The sequence below is a fragment of the Danio rerio genome, chromosome 18 (assembly GCF_049306965.1).
Source record: "Danio rerio strain Tuebingen ecotype United States chromosome 18, GRCz12tu, whole genome shotgun sequence".
NCBI classification, from domain to species: Eukaryota; Metazoa; Chordata; class Actinopteri; order Cypriniformes; family Danionidae; genus Danio; species Danio rerio.
Genome location: NC_133193.1, coordinates 36,700,965 through 36,725,522, shown reverse-complemented (window position 1 = coordinate 36,725,522; position 24,558 = coordinate 36,700,965). Strand labels below are relative to the sequence as shown.

General features: G+C 35.8%; 1 protein-coding gene across 1 annotated transcript; it reads right to left on the bottom strand.

The window, feature by feature from the left end:
* Positions 1-15,018: 15,018 nt before the first annotated feature.
* On the bottom strand, positions 15,019-23,592 carry nampt3.1 (nicotinamide phosphoribosyltransferase 3, tandem duplicate 1). Its single transcript, XM_009293769.4, has 9 exons — positions 23,426-23,592; positions 22,119-22,181; positions 21,934-21,999; positions 19,301-19,849; positions 19,143-19,205; positions 18,675-19,037; positions 18,520-18,582; positions 16,703-18,415; positions 15,019-16,448 (listed from the first exon to the last, which is right to left on the bottom strand). Exons 1-9 carry the CDS (start codon positions 23,490-23,492, stop codon positions 16,441-16,443), a joined length of 2,955 nt encoding a protein of 984 aa, XP_009292044.4. The 5' UTR covers positions 23,493-23,592; the 3' UTR covers positions 15,019-16,440.
* Between the last annotated feature and the right edge of the window lie 966 nt (positions 23,593-24,558).

Here is a 24,558-nt window from a genome sequence, read left to right as displayed (position 1 = left end):
AAAACACACATTAACAAGCAAATCAAGATCATTAGGATAAACGTTACCAAAAAGAGACTGTTCGTTCAGTGTTTCAGCTAAAACCAGTAACGTTACAAAAGCGGAACTCGGCACCTATCACAACTGTATCTATAAAACGGGCAGCATATGAATCATTCAGTCACGCTCCCGTTTCGACGCTGTTCTTCATATAACACGTCTTATTGATCATTTAATTGGGAATGACGAGCGAATAAAAGGACAATTGTAACTTAAATGAATTTGTTAAAACCCCGAGCACAATCAACTTAACAGATTACTGAACTGACGGCTGCCATCATTCTTAGCCGTTTTTAGCCATATTATCCACATATAAGTTACAGTTTTATCACTATTCAAAACAGGGGCTTTTCTAACAAATTTCTAACAAAAAAACATTACTTGACGACAAATATCTCACAAATATGATTTTAAAATAATAATATAAAGAAGAAGATGAAATGGCGGACTTGACTTCACTTCCTCGTTTGAAAAAAATAACCGTCATTCATGAGGCTCCGCCCACTCCACCGTAATGCAAGGATGAAGCTAAACACATATTCGCCACCAGGGGGCAGTTTTATGATTATGTTTTTAAATAAATAAATATATATATATATATATATATATATATATATATATATATATATATATATATATATATATATATATATATATAATATATATATTAGGGTAAGGGTAATTAGTCAAGTTATTTTATGACAATGATTTGTTCTGAAACTGTCGAAAAAATATATAGCTTAAAGGAGTTAATAATTTTGACCTTATAACACTAAAAAAAAAAAAAAAAAACTGCTTTTATTCTAGTCGAAGACTTTCTCCAAAAGAAAAAATATTATCAGACATACTGTGAACATGTCCTTGCTCTGTTATGTAACATGCTGTAATTCTAGAATATTTACTGTTATTTTTTAATATTCAGTAGCTTGTTATGTAAAAACTATAACAGTTTAAGATATATTTACAATTAACTAATTGCTAATTAACATGCTTATTAATAGCATATTGTCTATAAAATTTGTTGACGCTGTTACAGGTGCACACACACAGAACCAGGATAGTTGCTACATCTAGTTTCTTTTAGATAGACCGCATTTTTTGCCCTAGACTGATGAGCGAGGTGTCAAATCGACCGGCCTGTTGAGGAAAGATGTGCTATGTTTTTTCAAAGAGGTTGGGGGTACACTGCCCCCATGAGGGGCAAGAAAGTAACCCCCAAAATCCCCTTAGACAACATGGGCACAAAAAGGTTGAAATCGATATCTAGATTAGAGTCGTAGAAGCTTGGGGGTTGCCTCATTTTACTCGGCGTATTAAGTCCGTTTTAAGTAGTGACATATTAAGTTTGTTGACACTCCCTAGCAACCACTTGTAGGCCCCTAACAACCATATAACAACATAAACAAGCCATATTTCAGCACAAACCCAGCACTAACGAAAGACACCAGTTTTGCGTGATTTAGGCCCCGTTTACACTAGTGCGTTTTAATTTTAAAACGGCGATTTAGAATGTAAAACGATCCGCGTCCACACTTGCGTTTTACCCAGCGTTTCTGAACAGCTCTCCGTCCACACCAAAACGCTGAAAACGCACATCACGTGACCACACACACACTCTGATCAAGCGCTGCAGCCCATCTACCCAGATGAGAGCTCTGTGAGTCGGACGGCTCATCAAGCATCTCCCGCTGGATCTAATCTCACTATATTTATTAAATGGGATATTTCATTCATCATTCATCTTGTTGTCTTTATCTAACGACATATTCCCTGACTTTGGTCATCGGAATCTATTACTTGTTCGCAGGTAACGTGGTTTGGCTGAGCGCAAAGATAAGTTAATGATTATTGTAACCACGTAGCCTACATTCTGCATATTGACTGATCGCTTGCCTTTATTTCCTATAATGTATAAACTTATTGTATGTTATACTTTTATAATGGCCATTATCGATTATTAAAACTGATATTCAGCAAAAGAGAGGGTGTGTTTCGTATTTTCACTGAAATTGAAAGGAGGCTGTTGTTATAGGCTCTGTTTTGTTATAAATATCCACACAGTGAAGATGACGCTCATATATGCAGCACAACGCCTCAACATTTCTGCTGTCTGTTAAGTTGCTAATATTAAAATGAAAATAGGCAGTTCCTTAAATCATGTTTACATTTTATTGTTGAGAAAGTGAAACAACGTAGCCAGGGTGATGTGAATGAAGTTATAAAGTAAACTGTTCCCTTTGAAGATTTACCCGTCTCCTCGGTATAGTCTGTTTTCCATATCAAACTGAGAAGAAGAGACTGCAGCCTTGATCAAACTTGCGAAGTCTGAACTTACAAGGAGATGCAGGACTGAACTGTGTGTGTTAGGCTACTTAATATTGAGGAAAAGCCCCAATCAGAGAGGCGAATGTCTGCAGCCCCGCCTCCGTTTTCAGATGTCTACGTTTTTGCTTATCCACTCTAAGACGGAGCAGCAGCGTTTCAGAATGAAAACGGCCTCTCCAGCGTTTTCAAAACGCTCCGTTTTCGGCGCTCGAGAACTCCGGCGTAGTGTGGACGGATGGCGTAACCGTAGCAAAACTTATGCGTTTTCAAACTAAAACGCATTAGTGTAAACAGGGCCTTAGAGAAAAGGGGGTGGAGAGTGACTTCACGACGCCCAAAATATTTTGCTTATATCTAAAGGAGGAAAACGGATAGTGTGTTCATTTAAACGGCACAAACCAGCACAAACTGAGCACAAACGACCTGTGCTGTTTTGAAGTCTTTTGCGCAACATGGGGTGCAGAGTGACGTCACACGTCAAAAAATATAATGCTTATTATCTCAGACTCCAAACCAGCAACGTTCATTTTTGCGGCACAAATCAGCAAAAACGTAGCACAAACGAATGGCATAGTTTTGGGGATTATTTGTTTTTATGGGGTGCCAACTTCACGGAGGTTAAACAAATGTTTTAATTTTGTCTTTAAGATTGCCATGCATTTTTCTAGGTTATCTTTACAGAGGATTCAAGAAATGCACTGTTTAAAAAATTATTAACAGGATATGTAAGAGTTATTTTATTCAGAACAGATGCTGCCAATTTTCTACTTTAAATATTAAAAAATGTAACACTGAAAATAATTTATTTTGTTTCAAGTTATTTAAATAAGACAAAAAGTGACTGTTGGTTTTAGGTAGTGTGCGTTTTAATTTCAGTTATTCAACGATGTTGTTCAATAAATAATCATAGATAGCAGTGTGTGTTTCCTTCAGTTATTTTAAAATCAAGTAATTCTCCCCTCATTTAAACATCTCTCACTTGTAATATGAGCATATTTACTGTATTGTACAAAACTTTATATAAATGAATAAAATAATTGTTCATAAATCTAAATCGAGTTAAAACGTTTAATTAATCGAGATTTAGGTTTTAGGCCAAATCGCCCAGCCCTTGTACAGCATGTTTCAAAGCTAGTAACCAATAAGCTGATAACCAATGAGTTTAGCAAACTAAAGTACAAAACTATGCATCATTCAGCTCACTGGACCATTTCTGCATGAGTTTTATCACATATTTTATAATATTTTTCAAAACACGGGTGAAATAATCTCCCATCATCATAATACAAAATGGAGTCATACATTTTATGACATTATGAACTGAATGAAAACTTGGTGGCAAATGGGCAAGACATAGTTTTGAAAAACAGTGGCAGAATAAAGATTTAACGTGACATTTAGTTCGTATTTCAGTGTTTTTTTACTGTGCTTACCTCTAAATTCTGTTGCACTGCAGGTGAGTTGCCGCAGAAATAGAAACAAAAACTAATTTTAACATGAAAAAGAAAGCTTTTAAAATGTGTAACGTTAGTTAGGAGACACTGTTAAGTATCCCTCTTGTACTCGCCACTTAAGTTGGGCTTCGCACTTGCTCCTCGCGAAAAAAAATGACGCAATATCGATGTGCGCATGCGCAGTAAGACATGGTATGAGATTCTAACGGATGTTAAAACGAAATGTCAGGATATCAGTTCCATGAAAGTCCCTAATCTAAGAATTTCCTTAGTTTGAAGGTTGACACTAATGATAGCAATAGCACGTCTGCGCAGGAGTATGCATAGCAGTTAAGCGCAGCTTCAAAAAACCAGCCGAGTTTTACAGCTCCTCCATTCATAATGTCGAGATTTACTCGATAAGGGAACGTCTTGACTCTCTAAACGAGAAGAAAACAGCACGATCTGTTTACTTAACTATAGCAACTGCGGCTCCCGTTGCCGTATGTTGCCAGAAACTACAGTGAAAAGCTCAGAAAAGCACGTAAGGGTGACCATAGACATTATATAATAGATAGCTACCTCACGGCCCGCTTCGGTTCGTTGCTCCTCCGATCAACGCGGCCACCATCTTAATCCGGTGTAGCAGTCGATTCTGTTCCCCTCGGATGTCTGTTCCCCTTTACGCAATTAAACTACATGGTTTGCGTTGTTGCCGAGGTGTAGCAGTCGATTTTGTTCCCCTCGGAATGTCTGTTCCCCTTTACGCAATGAAACTACATGGTTTGCGTTGTTGCCGAGGCACCATACGTATGATCGCAAACAACGTACCCGTGAAGCACAACTGGATGTACGGAAAGCAGAGTGGTTCTTAAAGTACGTCAATCAGTGAACTAAAACAGACAAAACTGAACGCCGTTTTCTCCGATATACAGTACAATAACGCTTATATTTATCAACTGATTATAATTTTATAGTGTGAAAAACCCCATCTATTATAAATGTCTATGAGTACAGTCAAGACAGGAGTGTTCAAACTCGGTCCTGGAGGGCTGGTGTTCTGCTGAATTTAGCTCCAACTTGCTTCACACCTGCCAGGAAGTTTCTTGTAGATTTGGTAAAAAGTTGATTAGCTGGTTCAGGTGTGTTTGATTAGGATTGGAGCTAATTAGTTTAAACGCTTCAGGGGCCTGTTTCAGAAAGGAGGTTAAGTGAAAACTCAGAGTATTTTAACCCTGAAATGAGAGAAACTCTGGGTTTTCCGTTTCAAAATGGCAGGTTTGTTAAACTCGAGAAAGCAGGGTAAGTCAAGCCTGTTTCTGAAAGAAAGGTAACTTTAACTCAGAGTCAGTTACTGTGGTAACTTACTCTGTGAATCTAACCTGGTCAGAAGCAGGTTTTATTCTCTAAACTCAGAGTTTCTGTCGGTCTCCTCCCCTTTTTTAAAGATGAAGCGGTATTTCTCCCCTTAGCCTTACGCCTCCACACACCTATTTTAATGCTTATTTTGGATACGTGCATAAAAACGATTGATGGAAACGTCATGATGCACATAACTTTTTAAAATATGCATAAAAACGCGCATAACTGAGTAGGATACACTTTTATTCGATAGAAAATGTGCGCATAAACTACGATGGAAACACTTTTACTGAACAAATTACAGTATGTACATTAAAAAAAAGATCATGATCATATGATAATGAATGTGTGTAAATGAACAAACCAGCAGGCTCAGCACACTGTAAGACGTCTTAAATATTGTTTTAGTCATTCTAAAATGCCTTAACTGTTTCAGTATTAGTGTATATTATTAATTACCTCCGAACGTCTGGTGCGTGAGTCTCCGCGTCTCATGGCTTCAGACGCCCCCACGTGTTCATTGTGTTTCAGCATTGTCTTCTGACATCGAGGCGCAAGTACATTAATTAGGCTAGATAAAGAATTAATTGACGCAGCTTCTTCTACCACAGTAAATTCTGTTTTTACTGTTGATATTTGGTGCCAGTTTAATCAGAAATTGACGATTTTTTTTCTCTTTGACTCGTTGGATGGAATTTTATTCGCATCTTTTATGCAATATTCCAGTTTTGCACATACATTTATGTAATATATTTGGATGGAAACATAGCTATTGCCTACATTTTAGTCACACAGGGAAGAACTGTAATAGAATGGCTTATCCTTTTTTAATAAATAATTAAATTAAATTCACCTTCAACATGCACTGTAACTAGATTAATGGGATTATTATTCTTTCTAAAAATTATTTTTAGTACTGCTTACCTTCTAAATGTTATATTAACCTCTATCACTTGATCAATAAAAAAGGCAGACACACAAGTGCAGTGTTACATCATTTAAAACTAATAAATGTATAAAAAAAAGTTTAGAAAAAAAATATAAACGTCACAAATTACATTACTTATTTTATTATACTTAAATATTTAAATACTTAAAAAGTGAAATTAGGCATTAACTTGAGTAGCTGTTTTCCCACGCTAACTGTCTCTTCTTCACTAATGGTTGCTTCTTTTCAAATATATACGCTTATATTTGCTATAACTTTGCATGAGAACATCAAGTTCAGCTGGAGAAAGAAATGGTGATCTCTTTTATAAGATATTGCCATTGTCACTCGTAATGTCTGCGCTCCATTGATAATGCCTTTTTAAAGTCACGGTGTGCGCGCTTAACTCTGAGTTGGTCTACTCGAAGTTGATTGACCCAACTCAGATCAGCTGTTCTGAAACCGAAAACTCTGAGTTTTTAATCTCTCGGTAAATCAACTCAGAGTTCAAGTTTAAACTCTGAGTTGTTTGAACCTCCTTACTGAAACAGGCCCCAGGACACCGGCCCTCCAGGACGGAGTTTGGACATGCCTGGAAAATCAAAGAATGGGTAAATGAGAATGGTCTAGATATATTAACTTTTGCATCAATAAATATAATGTCACCAATTCCACCTTGGTTACTTGAACAACCAAAAGTAGATTTAAAATTACATGAAAACAAAAGAGAGATGGAAGAAGTTGTTAACATAAACACATATGTCAAGAACTACATTATTAATGAATATTACTCATATCTACAAATATATACAGATGGTTCAAAGAGTATGGAATCAGGGGCCTGTTTCAGAAAGCAGGTTAAGTAAAAAACTCAGAGTAGTTTTACCCTGAAATCAGAGAAACTCTGGGTTTTCCGTTTTTAAAATGGCAGGTTTGTTAAACTCGAAAAAGCAGGGTAAGTCAAGCCTGTTTCTGAAAGAGAGGTAACTTTAACTCAGAGTCAGTTACCGTGGTAACTTACTCTGTGAATCTAACCTGGTCCGGAGCAGGTTTTATTCTCTAAACTCTGAGTTTCTGTCGGTCTCCTCCTTTTTAAAGATGAAGCGGTATTTCTCGCATTAGTCTTACATTTCCACACACCTATTTTAGAGCTCATTTTGGAGATGTGCATAAAAAAGATTGATGGAAACGTCATGATTCACATAACTTTTGAAAATACGCATAATATAACGTGCGTAACTGAGTAGGTTAAACTTTTATTTGATAAGATGCACATAAACTACGAAGTGCACTTAACAAATTACAGTATTAAAAAATGGTTTGTTAGATATGATGATGAAAATGTGTGTGAAAGGACAAACCAGCAGACTGAGCACACTGCAGAACATCTTTAATGCTGTTTTAGTCATTCTAAAATGCCTTTACTGTTTCAGTATTAGTGTATATTATTAATTACCTCCGAGCGTCTGGAGCGTGTCAAGATCTCTGCGTCTGGCTTCAAACGCCCCCACGTGTTCATTGTGTGTCAATTGTCTTCTGAGGCGCAAGTACATTAATTAAATAAAAAATCATTGATGCAGCTTCTTCTACCGCAGTAATTCTGTTTTTACTGTTGATATTTGGCGCAAGTTAATCAGGAAGTGACGATTGTGTTCTCTTCGACTCTTTGGATAAAAACGCTGCTTTATTTTTAGGCGTTATCCCAGTTTTGCACAAATTTATGTAATAGCCTATAATTTGATTGAAACACAGCTATTGCCTACATTTTTGTCATACACAGAACAAAGTCACGTACGAGGCTTGTCCTTTTTTTTTCATAAATAATTAGCTTAACCTTCGACATGCACTGTTACTAGATTAATGGGATTATTATTCTGTCTAAATTATTTTATTACTGCTTACCTTCTTAATGTTATATCAACCTCTATCACTTGATCAATAAAAAGGCAGACACATAACAAGTGCACTGTTAAATCTATTAAAACTGATAAAAGTGTATAAAAGTTTAGAAAAAAGTATAAACGTCACACATTACTTTACTTATTTTATTATACTTAAAATGTTTAAATACTTAAAATTAAAAAATACGCATTAACTTGGGCAGCTGTTTTCCCACGCTGTCTCTTCTTCACTGATGGTTGCTTCATTTTAAATATATAACTACACTCATATTTGCTATAACTTTGCATGAGCACATTAAGTTCAGCTGAAGAAAGAAATGCAGAAATGCTCTCTTTTTTTTTTAAGATGTTGCCATAGTAACTCGTAATATCTGCGCTCCATTGATAATGCCTTTTTATAGTCACGGTGCGCCGCTTAACTCTGAGTTGGTCTACTCAAAGTTGATTGACCCAGCTCAGATCAGCTGTTCTGAAACCGAAAACTCAGAGTTTTTAATCTCTCGGTAAATCAACTCAGAGTTCAAGTTTAAACTCTGAGTTGTTTGAACCTCCTTACTGAAACAGGCCCCAGGAAGGACAGGAGTGGCATTCTATGTCCCAGAGCTTGAAGTGAGGAAGCCTGGAAGGATATCAGATGGAACTTCTGTATACACAGCGGAGATGGTTGCAATTTTGATGGCATTAGAGTGGATATATGAAACCAGACCTGATAAAGCTCTAATATGTTCTGATTCAATGGCTGTCTTGATGAGTTTAAAATCAATGGAATCGAAAAGAAATGACATTCTAACAGAAATTATGATCAAGTTAAATAATCTAACACAGATTGGAGTAATAGTTCATTTAATGTGGGTTCCAGCGCATGTCGGTATTTAGGGCAATGAGGAGGCAGATAAAATAGCTAAAGAATCTCTACAACAAAATGAACCAATTAGACACATTTTACTAAGCAGAGCAGAAGGAAAAAGCTTAATCTTAGAAGCTTGTAATAGGAAATGGCAGAAAGTTTGGGAGTCCAATATCACAGGTAGACATTATCAAAAGATCCAAAAAACAGTAAAGAAAAGCAAAATATCACATAATCTTAGTCGAAGAGAACAAGTTATTTTAACACGTTTAAGAATAGGACATACATTTTTAAATCAAACATTACACATAATGGGGAAACATGAGACAGGTTTATGCAACACATGTCTAATAGATGAGACAGTAGAACATGTTTTAAAAAGGTGCAAAGCATATAAAAATGAAAGAAGAAACCTTAAAGAGGAATTGCATAGTTTAAGATACCTGGATTTCACAATAAAGGGTTTATTAAAAGATGGTTTAGATTCAGGAAGACAAATAAAGGCAGTAATAAGGTTCATTAAAAATAGTGGATTATACAATAGAATTTAGGAAACCAGTTCAACCTCTTCACACTCCATCACAGTAGGTGGCGATATGCACATTTAAAGTTGGTTCGCAACTCGCCATAAAACGAAGAAGAAGAAGAAGAGTTTGGACACTCCTGAGTTAAGAGGTTTGTTGCAACGCTCTTAATAAAATCCTTTACCTTAGGGATTATTTACACTTAAGATAAATTACTTAAGGACTTTTATGCAACCAGGCGCTATTCTCTGAGGTGCGCCTTTCTGTAAATACGAGACAGTCCAAATGCACAAATTTCCTCAATAAAATGACAAGTGATTGACTTAAAACGTAGTTGTCTGTAATGTCCAGTGGTCAGCCAGCCCTGGCTTTTCTAACTTTAGCACTCGCACTCTTATTTTACTAAAGAGAAAGATGATTCAGTAGCTTAAATTAAAACTAAAACTATTTTACAGAAAAAGATTTTGGTTTACTGAAGGAAAATAAAACCCAAAATAACATAAAAAATAAACCAAAACTAATAAAACCATGAATGAAACAAAATAAAACTAAACTGAAATGAAAAGCAAATTTGAACTATCAAAATTAAAACTCATTAAAAAAAGAAAAGATGTAATGACTTTGCTGTGGACCCAGAGTGTTTGATATGGTCTCTTTAATTGGCAAATGTTGGATCAAGTGTCTTTAAAAATCTTCTAAATCCAGATTCCACAATTATAAAAATAATAATCATATTAATAATAATAAAAAATAAAATAAAAAAAATCCTTGATCCAGCTGGTTTTTTAGCAGGTCATGTGGACACTGGTGCAGCTTCAGATGTGGACACAAAGAGAACCGCATTACATGATGACCATGTGTTTATGATAAAACATCTTTACATGCTTTAGACTTGAATAAACCAACCAAAAGCAGCTCTTGTGTTCATGTTAAAAGGGACAGTTCACCCAAAAAAGACAATGTCCTGTACATTTACTCACCCTCCTGTCATTCAAGATGTCGACTTTCTTTTTTCAGTAGAACATTAAAGCAGATATTGAGTTGAATATGTAGTTCTTTGGTGTTTCATATAATAACATTGAATAATGACAGGTTTATTAAATTAAAAATACACATCCAAACGAGTCTGAATCAATAGCGTTGTCTTCTGACGACAATGAAGTGAAACCATAGCTTTGTGTAAGAAACTGAACAATATTATTAGCTTTAATCCACAGCCTGGTCAAGCAGATGTTGGCACTTGTGTGACTGTAGTCAGGTAAACCCAGGTAAAAAAAAGTGCACTAAAATGCACTTTATTTAAGTACTAAAAGTGCTCTATTTTCGCACACTAATTTTGAACTTAATGTACTAAAATATAGTATTAAGTAAATGTTAAGATAACTTAATACCACCTAAGTGTACACAACTGTGCTATTTTGAGACACCCTGAAATTGAACTAAAATATGCTTTTAACATACTATATCTGTATTTTAAAAAATATATTTAGTTACAACTAGAAATACGCTTGAACCCTAATTTTAAACATTTATAAATATATTTAAGAATAGCTTAAAGCATAATAGTAATATATTCAAAGAATATACAAAATGTCAAAGCAGTGTGCTAAAATACACTTTAAGTACACTAATTATACTTTTTTAGTAATGTACTAAAAGTGCTTTATTTTCGCACACTAATTTTGTACTTAATTTACTAAAAGATAGTATTAAGTATATGTTAAGATGAACTTAATACCATCTAAGTCAGGGGTTTTCAAAGTCTAAGACAGTGGGCCTCCCTTTTGACACAACTTATCCATTGGCGCCCCCCACCTCCCAAACACGCACGCGCACACACACACACACACACACACACACACACACACACACACACACACACACACAAATATATATATATATATATATATATATATATATATATATATATACACAGTATATATAAAGACACAGACAGATGTCAGACTGTTAACTCACTTTTATCATCATTTGCATGAAAGTGCAATTATTTACAGAGTAATAACAAGTATTTTAATATAATGTTTTTAAAACTAGGATGATGGTTCAATATGAATAGAACAGATCCAAGAACTGTTCATCCCAGTCAAAACAGTCGAAGTTTAGCGGGTCTCATGCTGTCATTAGCCAAAATATGTTGACAAACCACACTTAAAGGTCGTGGTTCATCAGCTGGTCCTGTCCACGTAAATCCTAAACTCAAATGCTGATAATCATATCGTCGTCTTTTGGGTTTAAGCCCTGAACTTGAAGGCTTTGAATCGGGGGGTCTCAGAAACCGATCCATTGTATTAGCAGGCGTATACCTGTATTGGCACTGGCAGGCTTGCCAAACAGAAGCGAATTCACAGCTATGGCCTTCTGGGTAAAAAAGTTTTTCTTATTTTTGACGTATTATTTTTTTTAGCTTTGTTTAATTAAAACGTTTAAATATAATAAAAAATGCATATAATAATTAAACTTAATAATTTTATTTTTATTATATAATATTTTCCCGCGCCTCCCCTGACATGCTCTGGCGCCCCCCAGGGGAGGCGCGCCTCACACTTTGAAAACCCCTGATCTAAGTATACTCAAATGTGCTATTTTGAGACACTATGAAATTGAACTAAAATGTGCTTTAACATATACTATATCTGTATGTTAAAAAATACATTGTTGCAACCAGAAATACACTTGAACCCTACTTTTAAACATTTATAAATGTATTTGACTAATTTAAAGTATATAATAGTAATATATTAAAAGAATATACAAATTGTAAAAAAAAAAAAGTGTGCTAAATACTGTATTAAAAGTATTTGGGGAAAAATGTACTATTACTACAATACATTACTAATAGATTTTTAATAAAGTCAATTTAATGTAAACTTAAAATTACCACACTCAAAATCAATTTAAGTGTTAGTGATAATATTGCATTCACTTAAGTACAACTTTTGGAAAAATGTACTTCTACTACAATACATTACTAATAGATTTTTTATATATTAACTTATTTTAAGCTTAGGATTAGTATGTAAACAGTGTACTAAAAATCAACTAATGTTTAAAGCATTTAAAGCTGACTAATAAAACTGTTTTGGATGCTTTTTCTGTAGTGTACTTTAGGTATTACTGGTATTTAGTATACTTTTGTCAAGTTTACTAAAGTCCTACTGAAGTATAAACATACTTTTAATTAGTATATTTATAGTGTAAAACCATCAAACTTATTTAACACAAAAAAATAACTATTTACTAAAGATGTATTTGCGATTATTTAAGTGTATTTTAATTGCATTTAATTATATATTTTTTCACCTGGGAAGTCTAGATCAGATATGCGGCCGGTCAGAAGTGCGATATGCACATTAATACAGCAGCAGTTTTAAAATGACACTATAACAATAATATTTTTACAGTACTGTGATGGTTGGGTTTATGGTTGAGGTGGGGATAGGCAGTATAAAATACAATTTATTGGGTAATTTGATAGATAACATAAATAATACTTGGTATAACTACTGTTTTTACAGTGCTGTGACGGTTGGGTTTAGGGTTGGGGTGGGGGAAGACGTTAATAAAATACAATAAATGGGAAATTCAATAAATAATTCTCGTTAACTTCCGGCTGCATCCACATCCGATCTAGCAACAACCCTGTAGTTTCATTGTAGTCTGCTCCCTTTGATGACGAATGTGTAAAGGCGTGTGGTTGGACTGGAGGTCAGGTGATACCGTTTGTTATTGGTGGGTTGATCACATGACATTGCATTTTCACTGTCACTCATGAATATTTTATTAAAATGCAGGAAATGGTTTAACATTTCTTTGTCTTAATGGACCACTAGTTCTCAAAACTGTCTCATGGTGAGGCCGTCTTAAACAGAGTTCAATTAAAACATATAATTTAAAAAGAAAATTATAAAATCAATAAATACCTCACGCTTAATTTTACAAGTATATGTTTTAGCAAATGGCAATCATTCTTCCATCCATATATGTCTGAACATCACAAGATCTTTATATATTTTTTGAATGAACACCTGATGCGACATTAATAAACAGCACTATAGGCGAATTACTGGTTTATAAACAATGATGCGCGCTCATCAAGGTTGCAGAAAAACAGTGAGGGAATGACATTCAATGTGGTCCAGAGTTTGTTTTTGTCTTAGAAATAAGATATATTGATTACATATTATACAATATATATAAAATATTAGCAAAAGTAACGTTAAAGTCTGACGGGTCTATTTGCGATAGCACTCTCCCAATGGATTTTAGATAAGATGAAATGACCAAGCATCCAGCCAGAAATGTACAACGATCTTATTAAAACTCCAAGAGAATTTAACAAGAGAGAAGTTAAAGGCCTAAAAGTCTTTGGATGCCAGCAGTTTTGTTCTGTGTGGTCGCGTGCAAGAAATAATGTCCCATGATTACCAAATTTAAAATATGTAGTGCTAAAAAACGAGGTTCTGCCTAGCCAAGGACAAAGAAAGAAGACAGAACTGTACAAGGCCTGAGTAATCATCAACAAGCAAAACAACTGCATTCTGACAGCGAACTACACCTGTACTGCAGGGTACGTGAACTTGCATGTTTACATTTCATTCTAAGCATTCAGTGTCCGCCGTTTAATTCACCATCTGTAACAGCCTTTGCTGCAATCATTGCTGCAATCAACGAGTAATGTGTATGATTCAGCATAGCGTGAACTTACCTGATATAAAATGAGAACTGCAGTCATTTTTAATTAGGTCCTCACTCTATTCAGCTCTTCAGATGGCTGTTAGCCAAAGACCTCTGCGGTTGGCATTAAAAGCATTGTGTTGTATGGTAAAATTAAATTTTTCTATTTTTGGACTTTCGATTTTGGCATCTTACCGCACACAACATGACATGTTTGCTATTGCATCTGGTCTTTTTTTGCAACAAGTATGCGCTGTTGAACCCGTTTGACATCATGTGTGACGTAGGTTGGTAAGTCCCCTACATGAAAATTAGTGTCCAATGATTAAGATGAATCACTCTCACGCTGTTTGCATATTATAACATGTCACCGACTCGGTCCCAGTCATTCCCCTTGCTGGCCAGCAGAGGCCGCCATCCCCAGACTTCTAAGCATTACATCATCCACCTAGACTGATTGTGCACACACCTGATCTAAATCCAGTTAACGACCCACGCTCCCTATATAAGCCACACTCAAACACCAGCTCATTGCGAAGTCTTGTTCAGCCATGGCCCACATTTCTGAGTGTTAGTCCCTGCCTGATCTTCTGTGCGTTACCCTGGACTGTTTCTGACTCTGAATTGCCTTCTGCCTGCCCTTGACCCACCCTTGTTATATGGACTCTAAACCACGCTGCCTGCCTACGACCCACGCTTGTTATATGGACTCTAAACCACGCTGCCTGCCTACGACCCACGCTTGTTATACGGACTCTGAACCACGCTGCCTGCCACTGATCCATGCCTGGTAAGACACTCTGTGTCTGTCAGCTGCCAGCCCCACGATCTATATTGAATACTGTTGATGTTCGCACTTTAGTGCGTGTTGTATGTTTGTGATTGAACTGTGTCTATTAAATACTGCAAAATGGATCCCTCCGTGTCAGTCTCCTCGTTACAAACAAGATTTTCTTTTTTTTTTGTCACACTATAAGATATACTATAAGTGATCTCTTACATTTTATTAAACATCATACTTAATACTACATAGCAATTTTTACTGCCTATTTGTCTACAACCCATATCAAGGATTCCAGCTACTGCCCCCACCAAAAACATTTAGTTATATACTTATTTCTTAGCCACATATGTAAAATGAGACAAAACACAACTAATACATGCATTCAGTTTTATTGAACATCAATTATATAAAAACAAGTGACATTCTGTAACAATTAAGAAAACAAAAAATCATATAAACAAATACACCGTAAGCTCTTTTTAACACTTCTGCATAGTGTTTCACTCTGACTCCTCAGTTCTTTCCTCAATGAAAAACTATGAATGAGGAAAAGTGCAATAATGCACTTCCAGTTAAGCTGAAAATAGCCAATCATCAGTCTTATTAGCCATTCTGTTATGTAGGGGAAGGGGATCTGTGCAGATTTTCTTGACAGGATAAGTTATGTCATTTGGAAAATACTTTGTGTTTGTGTGTATTTTGACAGAAATATAACTTGGAATTCCCCAGTGTGTGTATTACTGAATCTTCATCTGTGTTCTGCTGTATTGTGTTCTTGATGAAGGCTTGAGATAGAAGGTTCTGTGTGAGTCTAGTCCAGTTAATTTAATCTTTCTGATGTGTATATATATATATATTTTTTTTTTTTTTTTCAATATTTTGCCTTTAAATCAGGGGTGCCCAAACTTGGTCCTGGAGGGCCGGTGTCCTGAAGAGTTTAGCTCCAACGCCAATTAGACACACCTGACCCAGTTAATCTAGCTCTTCTTGGTCATGCTAGAAGTTTCCAGGTAGGTCTCTGGGTTTGGGGAGCCCTGCTCTAAATTAAAAGAGAATAGGATTTTTGTGTGTCCTTTTTGTTACCTATCCCCTCCCCAAATATGCACTTTTAAAATAGTTTGTAACAGTAAACTCACTAGGAATTGTGGCCAATCAAACACAGTCTGGGGTGTGCATGTTAATGATCCTGTGTGCAACATAGCAGTCTGTATTTTGTTCTGATCTGCTTGTTTTTTTTAACCGGGATTTTTCACTCAGGATTTACTTGAGAAAGAGGAAACACCGGTGTGTGTGTGGCTCTTGGTGTGTCCATTTCCATCTACTACACTCTTATTATTTAGCTAATATTATTATTTAATACAAATTTCCCTGTTGAAGGTCATCCCACCGATGTGCAGCTCTGCCAGCCCCAACCAAGCAAGCCAGAGGCGACAGTGGCAAGGAACCAAACTCCACCTATTTAGGTGGAGAAAAAACCTTGGGAGAAACCAGGCTCGGTCGGGGGACCAGTTCTCCTCTGGACAAAACTAAAGGCAGAGCTGCAGTTTGGATGTCGGAGAGGGTCGGGAACAGTGGAGTCCTGTTTTTCCTGGCTATACTTTGTTATGTTCCTAGTGAAGAGAAAATAAAACAGAAAATTTGTTATATGCATAGAAGAAGGACCTCAATGAGGAAATTTCATTGAATGATTGTAGAAAAGCCTGTAGAGAGGCTCAGACACAAATTGTGAACACAAGATTGTAAATAATAAAATATAACTGGCTAATAAGAGTTCATAGATCTCCAATATTACAAAATATTGTGGATAAAAGTGGTGTAAAGTAACTTTGTCATGATTTAGTGAAAAATGTTGTGTAAGTCTCACCTGTTTCTGCATGTTGTGTGTGTGCTCGGGTCTGTGAGCAGTGTGGTGAAGAAGGGGATGATGGGAACTGCTCAGAGGGACACAATTCACTCTCCTTCAGCTCCGCATTTTCTCTGACCTCATTGAAGGTGTACGTCTTTATGATCTTCCCATTCCTAAACACAGTCTGGAGCAAGTCTTCTCCGTACTCCCCCAGACTGCCGCTTCCCTCTTCCAGTGTCACCAGACTTCCACTGGGTGTCCTGTGAAGGGAAAGCCGGCCTTTCTTTGACTTTTTAGTGGGGTCTGCAATGGGGTCTTTAAAGACGTTTATGGGCACCCCGTTCGTCACCGCATAACTGCACTTAAAGCAGCAGCTGAGCATATCTCGGTTCAGTTTCTGCAGCAAAGCTCCTCCTGAACCAAAGCCGATGTTCTCAATGCTCCATCCGTGCTTTTTTATGCCCTCTAAGATGTCCTGTAAAGAGTCTATGTCGATGCCATCCCCCTGGATGACTCTGATGTAGGGGGGCAGCACCTTATAGCCTTTGGAGTTCTCGAGCGGAGGGAACTTCTCTCCTAGGATCTCGAGCACTCTCAGAACTGTTTCTAGAGGGTCTCCTGAATCGGGTCGGACCACCAGCGGGGCGTCAGCGCTACGCATCTCCACCAGAGACCTCAGTTCTTCGCCCCAGATCTTCTCGCAGGCATTGTAGATGTCGTAGCTGTCACTGACCACAGATACAGGGACGGATGGGAACATCCTGACAATGTGTTCAAAAGCGTCCTTCTCGTGGTCCTTTCCCCAGGCTGTGATTGTGCTGTGCTCTGCGGCTGGCACCGAGAAACCAGCAACTGGCTCTTTAGTGCCGTAATATTTCTTGATGAGTCTGATCCCAGCCATGGTGTCTGTTCCTTTGAAGTTCACCAAGTGTGCAGATCCACCGATTCCAGCTGTTTCCTGAGATGAAACTCCTCTGTAGCCGAAATCGTGCAGCTTATATTCAAGCCCGTCCAGGCTTCCAGAGGTTTCCATCAGATATTTGGCCAGAATCTTCTTTTGCTCTCGCGAGTTGGTCGCGACAGTGATAGGATACCAGATCTGCAGAAGAATTGTCTCTATCCAGTTAGTCAGCCAGTAGCACTCATCATCTGTGTTTTCCACAGTGAATAGCACGTTTCCACGCGGGATTACACTTCCCTCTGGCACAGCCTTGATCTCGATAGGCAGATGGCCGTTGTACTTCTCCAGAATGTAATTCCATCCTTTCTCATTGAACATGTCGTCATGAAAGTGTTCCCGGTACACTTCCTTTGCTTCCTGAATCTTCTCCAGAGTGACGACCTGTCCTTTAAAGTACTTGTGGAGAACATACTGAAGTCCATAGAAGACCGTCGTGTCATATCTGATTTTCCTGGGTTTGTTGGGGTTGGCCTTCTTCTCACGGCACTCAAAGTAAGAGTACATCTTACTAGTGTTGGGCGGGTATTGGTTGTAATGTGTCACCTTGTAGGAGTCAGTGGCTAACAAGATGTTAAAGTCAGCATCTTCTTTATGCCTTCCTGAGTCCTCTGAAGCAGAGCTAGCCTGAGAGACATCGTCAGTCTCAGAGAAAGTGTCCAACACAGGAACTCTATCAATCTGAGAGACAGCGTCAATCTCAGAGAAAGTTTCTTTTGCAGAAACACTCTCAATCTGAGAAATCGGGTTGGTCTCAGAGGCAGTCTTAGACACTGTGACAGAAGAAGAAAAGACAGAAAAAATTGATCAGTATGCAGGTTTTTCAATAGTCTCTGGATTCATCATTGCATAAACCAAAAACTGAATAATTCCATACCTTTGAAAGCTGGACTCGCTCTGAATATAGCGTCTTCTTCCTCATCAAGAACAACTGCAAGTCCTGGAGAAGATAATATACAGCATTTAACAAAATGTCAAAAAGAACTAAAGAACAATTTAAGTCAAATTCAGTTGCTTTCCTATTGCACCAACCTTGATATTTAGAGTAACGTTGAACCAGTCTTCTTGTGTTTGTAGGGTCAGCCTTCTTGTGACACTCAGAGTACATCCTACTTGTGTTGTTGGGTGGGTGTTTGTTGTAATGTGTGACAGAGTCAATCTCAGAGAAAGTGTCCATGATAGGAACTCTATCGATCTGAGAGACAGTGTCAGTTTCAAAACAGGTGTCCATTGGAGGAACACCAACAGTTGAAGAGACATCATCAATCTCAGAGAAAGTGTCCACTGGCGCAACACCTTCAACCACAGAGACGCCGTCATTCTCAGAGAAAGTATCTTTTGGAGAAACACTCTCAATCTGAGAAATCTGGTTGGTCTCAGAGGCAGTCTTAGACACTATGGCAAAAGAAGATAAGACAGAAAAAACATTATCAGTATGCTGGTTAGTCAATAGTCTCTGGATTCATCATTGCATAAACCAAAACCTAAATAATTCCATACCTTTGAAAGCTGGACTCGCCCTGAATAGAGCATCTTCTTCCTCATCAAGAACAAATGCAAGTCCTGGAGAAGATAACATACAGCATTCAGTAAAATGTAAAAAAGGACAATTAAAGAACAATTTAATTCAGATTTGGTTGCTTCCCTATTGCGTTTACCTTGATATTCAGAAAAACGCTGAATCAGTCTTCTTGTGTTTGTAGGGTCAGCCTTCTTCTTGCGATACTCGAAGTAAGAGTACATCTTACTTGTGTTGGGTGGGTATTGGTTGTGATGTGTGACAGAGTCAATCTCAGAGAAAGTGTCCAAAATAGGAACTCTATCAATCTGAGAGACAGTGTCCGTCTCAGAGACAGTGTGCGTTGAAGGCACACCATCAATCTGAGAGACAGCTTCAGTTTCATAAAAGGTGTCCATTGGAGGAACACCAACAGTTGGAGAGACATCATCAGTCTCAGAGAAAGTGTCCACTGGAGCAACACCTTCAATCTGAGAGAAAGAGTCAATCTCAGAGAAGGTGTCCATCACAGAGACACGGTTTGTCGGAAAGGAGGTGTCAGTCTCAGAGCAAAGAAACCTCTCAGAGACACCATCACTCTCATGTAGGAAAACTACCACAGAGACACCGTCATTCCCAGAGAAAGTGTCTTTTGGAGAAACACTCTCGACCTGAGAAATCTGGTTATTCTCAGAGGCAGTCTTAGACACTGTGGCAAAAGAAGAAAAGACAGTAAAAAACATTATCAGCATGCTGGTTAGTTGATAAATTAGTTGATTGCTCTAAGTAAAAATAAAATTCTTTAGTTAGGGCTGGGCGATAAATTGATTTTATAAATTAACTAGACTGTGTAGTTAACATCGATATGTTTGAATGAAAATCGTTTTTCACTCAAAACACATGTAACGCTTCTCACTGGGATTATGCACATTGCCATAAACACACAACATGGCAAAGAGCAGGGGAGAACTCTGGCTTTTTCTCAATTCTATAGAGAACAAACTAGGTTACCTCAGAAGAACGAACTCAGAAATCCACAAGAACACAGAACGTGTCCTCTGAGAAATGAGATGTTGCATTTTTCCTGCATTATAACCTTTTTTACTTGTTGGATTAATCTAAATTTGTAACAATCGATTCCTGAATCATTCGAATCACATGTATGAAAACATTTTGTCAACCCTGTTTAATATTTAATGATGACGGGAAACGTTGTGGAGGCACCTAAATGTTTTCTTCAGGGTTTCACTAAGTGATATTTAAGACTTTTTAAGACCATTATGATTTAAATTTTAGACTTATACAGAGCTAAATGCTCAGGGAATCTTCTTTTTGAATATCCAAATTGGAAAAGATTTTCACTTGATCTTTTGAAAGAAATATTATTATCACTTAAGTGATTGTAACTTAATATTGCAATAATAATAATTTATTAACAAAAATATATGTCAGGTCAGTAGTAGTCCTCAATAGTAAATAAATGGAGAACTTTTAGGCAAATGTTACTGTAAGGAAAGTAGTTAAATGCTATTTTTAAATACAAAGCCTATTTGAGATTAGGATTGGTGGTGAATGTATGGGTGTTAATGGCCAATTTGACAAGCTATACATGAACAAAGGAAAATTATGATCTGTTAAAAAAGAATTAAGACCTACAGCATAATATTTCAGTAGATTTAAGACTTTTAAAGGCCTAAAATTTATCTTTTGAGATTTAAGACGTTTTAAGATCCCTCGGATACCCTGTTTCTCAGGTTATTAAAGTTGTCTTCTGTCACTACTTGTACACATTCAGTGTATCGCTGCACAATTAATCATTTAAACATTGATATCTCAATTTAAACACCTATGCAATATAAATTGTAAAATTTGATGATTTGTATATGTTTAGTAATCCTTCGTTGCTCAGCATTCAAATCTGCTTTTGATGGACGCCGAGTTTCAGTTTTTACCATTTTCATGTACAAAGTACTGGAATAACAGTTTATAGGTCACATATAAACACTGACGTTTATGGTAAAGATTAAAATCACAGTTTGACCACCAATATATGCTTTTAACTTGACGATCAAAAAGGAAAGTTGCAGCAATTACATTGTTTAACCAATAGGTGGAGACAACCAGTGGTCAAAATATGCCACTGAATAATTAAAATCATGCCACTGAATAAGTAATATGATACATCTAGAAATGAAACATGAAGTTTTTTGAAAGAGTGCCTGACCCATTAATTGAAAATGAGACTTAAATTAAATACGACATAGTGTACAAATTATAATGTTAGATTTATATATTTAGCATTTTCAGCAACAGCAGCAAAGATCATTTTTCATAGTACTGATTATTTTACTATTTATATTTATTCAGATGGTTATTTTTATATATTTATTTTTCAAGTTATGTTTGCTAAACAGATTTATTGATATAAAAAAGGTCATATAATTTATTTACAATGCAGTTTGTAAAGTAATATTTTCTGTCTTTTAGTAGAGATATTATATGAGACATTATATGTCCCCTTTTTAACAATTATGAGATTAATTCCTCTGTCATTTTTAAAAATGGTTGAATTCATACTATATTATTTATCAATAAATCTTAGTCTATTTTATTTTTAAATGACAGCAGGTGTTTCAGGAAAAGCACGCTTTATAAGTAATACCATTCAACTAAATTTTTAAGTAGTGGTGCAAAAAAATTGGGGAATTTTAAAAAAGTCCTATCGCCCAGCCCTAATTTCAGTTGTCTGGATTCATCATTACATCAAAAAACAGAAACTGAATAATTTCATACCTTTGAAAGCGGCTGGACTAGCTCTGAATAGAGCGTCCTTCTCCTCATCAAGTACAACTGCAAGTCCTGGAAAAGATAATATACAGTATTCAGCAAAACATGTACATTTCTGCACTCCGTACAGCACATCTGGCTGAGAATATTCACTGTCTGAAAAACAGTTTACTTCAAATACAGTTGCTTACCTTGATATTTGGAGAACCGCTGGAACAATCTTCTTGTGTTGTTGCTGGTCATCATATTTGATTCTGAGGGAGAAAAATATCATTTAGCTTTTCTGAACAAACACCAAAGTCTTAATTTCATCATCTAATGAGTCTTCCACTATGGATGTGCATTCTTCAAAATATCTTCTTTTGTGTTCATCAAGAGGAAGGAAACTCGCAATGTTTTTTTACTGAAGTTTTATAAAATTTACTAAAAGAAGGAAATTTCCATTTCAAAAAAGAGAAATGTGCTGGTAATTTTCTACCAGGACATTCTTTGTATTTTTACAGATTTTTTTCTTACAGTGTAGCTCACAATAAAGTGACATTTAATTTAAACATTAGCACATTATTTATGTAATGTGAGACAATATTAATCTGTGAATAAAAATGTTCCGAAAAAAAAAACAGTAATTCATTGAAAACATTAACAATATAATAATATTATAATATATAATAGTATTAATAAAGTAATACATTTATAAGTAGTAATTTAATAGTAATACACCTAAAACTGTTAGTTTTATATGGGTTGTATACTAGTATTCCACTGTATTACATAGACAGGCATTGCATTTGAGTTCTGAATAAGGCAAATAGGCTTAACCCACCTGTTTACTGTAGTAAAAACTTTTTTTCTATATTCAAGTGTATTTTTTTGTTTCCATGTATTAAATAAATAAACTGCCACTTTTCTAATTAAATGACATACATATACATATTTTAAACTGACAGGCTAATTCCTATATTTCACAATCTGAATCATAATAATAAATGAGTATTTTTTACACTAGTCAACACTTGATGTTTCTACAGTATCTCTGTCAGTGAGTCTGTGAAAGGTAAAACGATTTCTGCCTCCGTTTTCATTTCAAATTTAAAGGAGACTGGGGTGATAATTTAGTATACAGTTTATGAGCTAATTCCAAAAGTTTTAGGGGGGCTGAGTAGAAATATAGGGGGGGCTACAGCCCCTCTAAAATAGGCCTAGCCACGCCCATGATTTATTAAACCTAATGACCTGTCCTCGACGCAAAACGACGAATTTTAAGCTTATATTCGTGACTAATTGGACACTGACGATTGAGTTTACTTCAGTAAAGTACAAAATATATTAAATACATAAAAATAATAAACATACAGTAAATCCTGGATGTGTTTGACTTATTTTGTACAGATATTTTAGCACATTCGCCATTTTCCTACACCACATTTATTTTAAATACAAGTATATAAACCTATAAAGCTTAAAAATGTATGTATACTGAGTTGTACATATGTTTTACCTTGATTCTGGCAGAAATCCATCGGTAGTTCGTTATTTCTCGCCAAATTATCTTGTTTGTAGTTCATCACTGCAATGCAAAACGATTATGAGGCAGTTTGCAAAACAGGCGCTTATACATACGTCAACATTCCAATTTAGAACGTGTTCTAAAAGCCCCGCCCACTCAGGGAGCTGCAGACGCACGTCAACACGCGGCCGCCATAGAACTAACAATATATAGGATTATAGGATAATATATGAAGAGTTTAGAAGCACAAACCTCTAAATGCCATTTGATATTTCTTGTAATATTAGCATTTCTCTCTGATTCTTGTGTAGGCTCAGTATTATTTCTTTTAAAGTGACAAAAAAGCTCTTTTAACTGCCTTGGAAGTTAAATAACTGAGAAAAATGCTCATTTTAAGAGAGAATTACAGATGGCATTAAGAGGTTTTTGCATCTGAACTTTGTATGCAACAGTCATGATGCAGAACATAAAATAAAATACATACATACAAATAGATATGCACACACCAAGATTATTAAAATTTAATCATTGTAAATATACTGATTATTATCGTTTTTATTACTGATTTATCCTAAAATGTTGATTGTTAAATGTACAGTTTATTCTGATTTATTATTTTTGTAGTGATTTGTATGAATAATACATGTTGAATAATATATTGAACATTAATGTGATATATTGAATATTATATATTGAATATGTATTGTTGATATTTAATTATTTATAAATATCTTCCTTTTTTTACACTACTACTATTTACTGTGTTTACTGTTTTTTATTATATATTACGTTTTATGTAAACTTTAGAACTGTTTTGGCAATACATTTGTAACATTCGTCATGCCAATAAAGCAATTATTGGATATATATGTTTAAGGGATCCATCATATTGAAATCATTAGATTTTACAGATTTATTTTTCATTATTAGAGATGTTTTATAGCCTTCTTGTTACTTGTAATTGAGGTCAAAGAATTATAAAATATTTTAAAATATTTACAGAAAAAACTAAAGGAGGAAAACACATTTTTTTTTGCCTTGTGTGAAACTTCCCAGGAAAAATCTGAGGTCAAAGAATATTATTTTATTATAAAATATTTTAATATATTTATAAAATATATAAA

Bases quoted from the DNA above. Each gene is read 5' to 3' on its own strand.
- nampt3.1 (XM_009293769.4), bottom strand. From the start codon at position 23,492: ATGAACTACAAACAAGATAATTTGGCGAGAAATAACGAACTACCGATG. The intron at 19,206-19,300 runs GTAAACGCAATA...TATCTTCTCCAG, and splicing joins GCGTTTTTCTGAATATCAAG to GACTTGCATTTGTTCTTGAT. The intron at 19,038-19,142 runs GTATGGAATTAT...CTTTTGCCATAG, and splicing joins GGCGAGTCCAGCTTTCAAAG to TGTCTAAGACTGCCTCTGAG.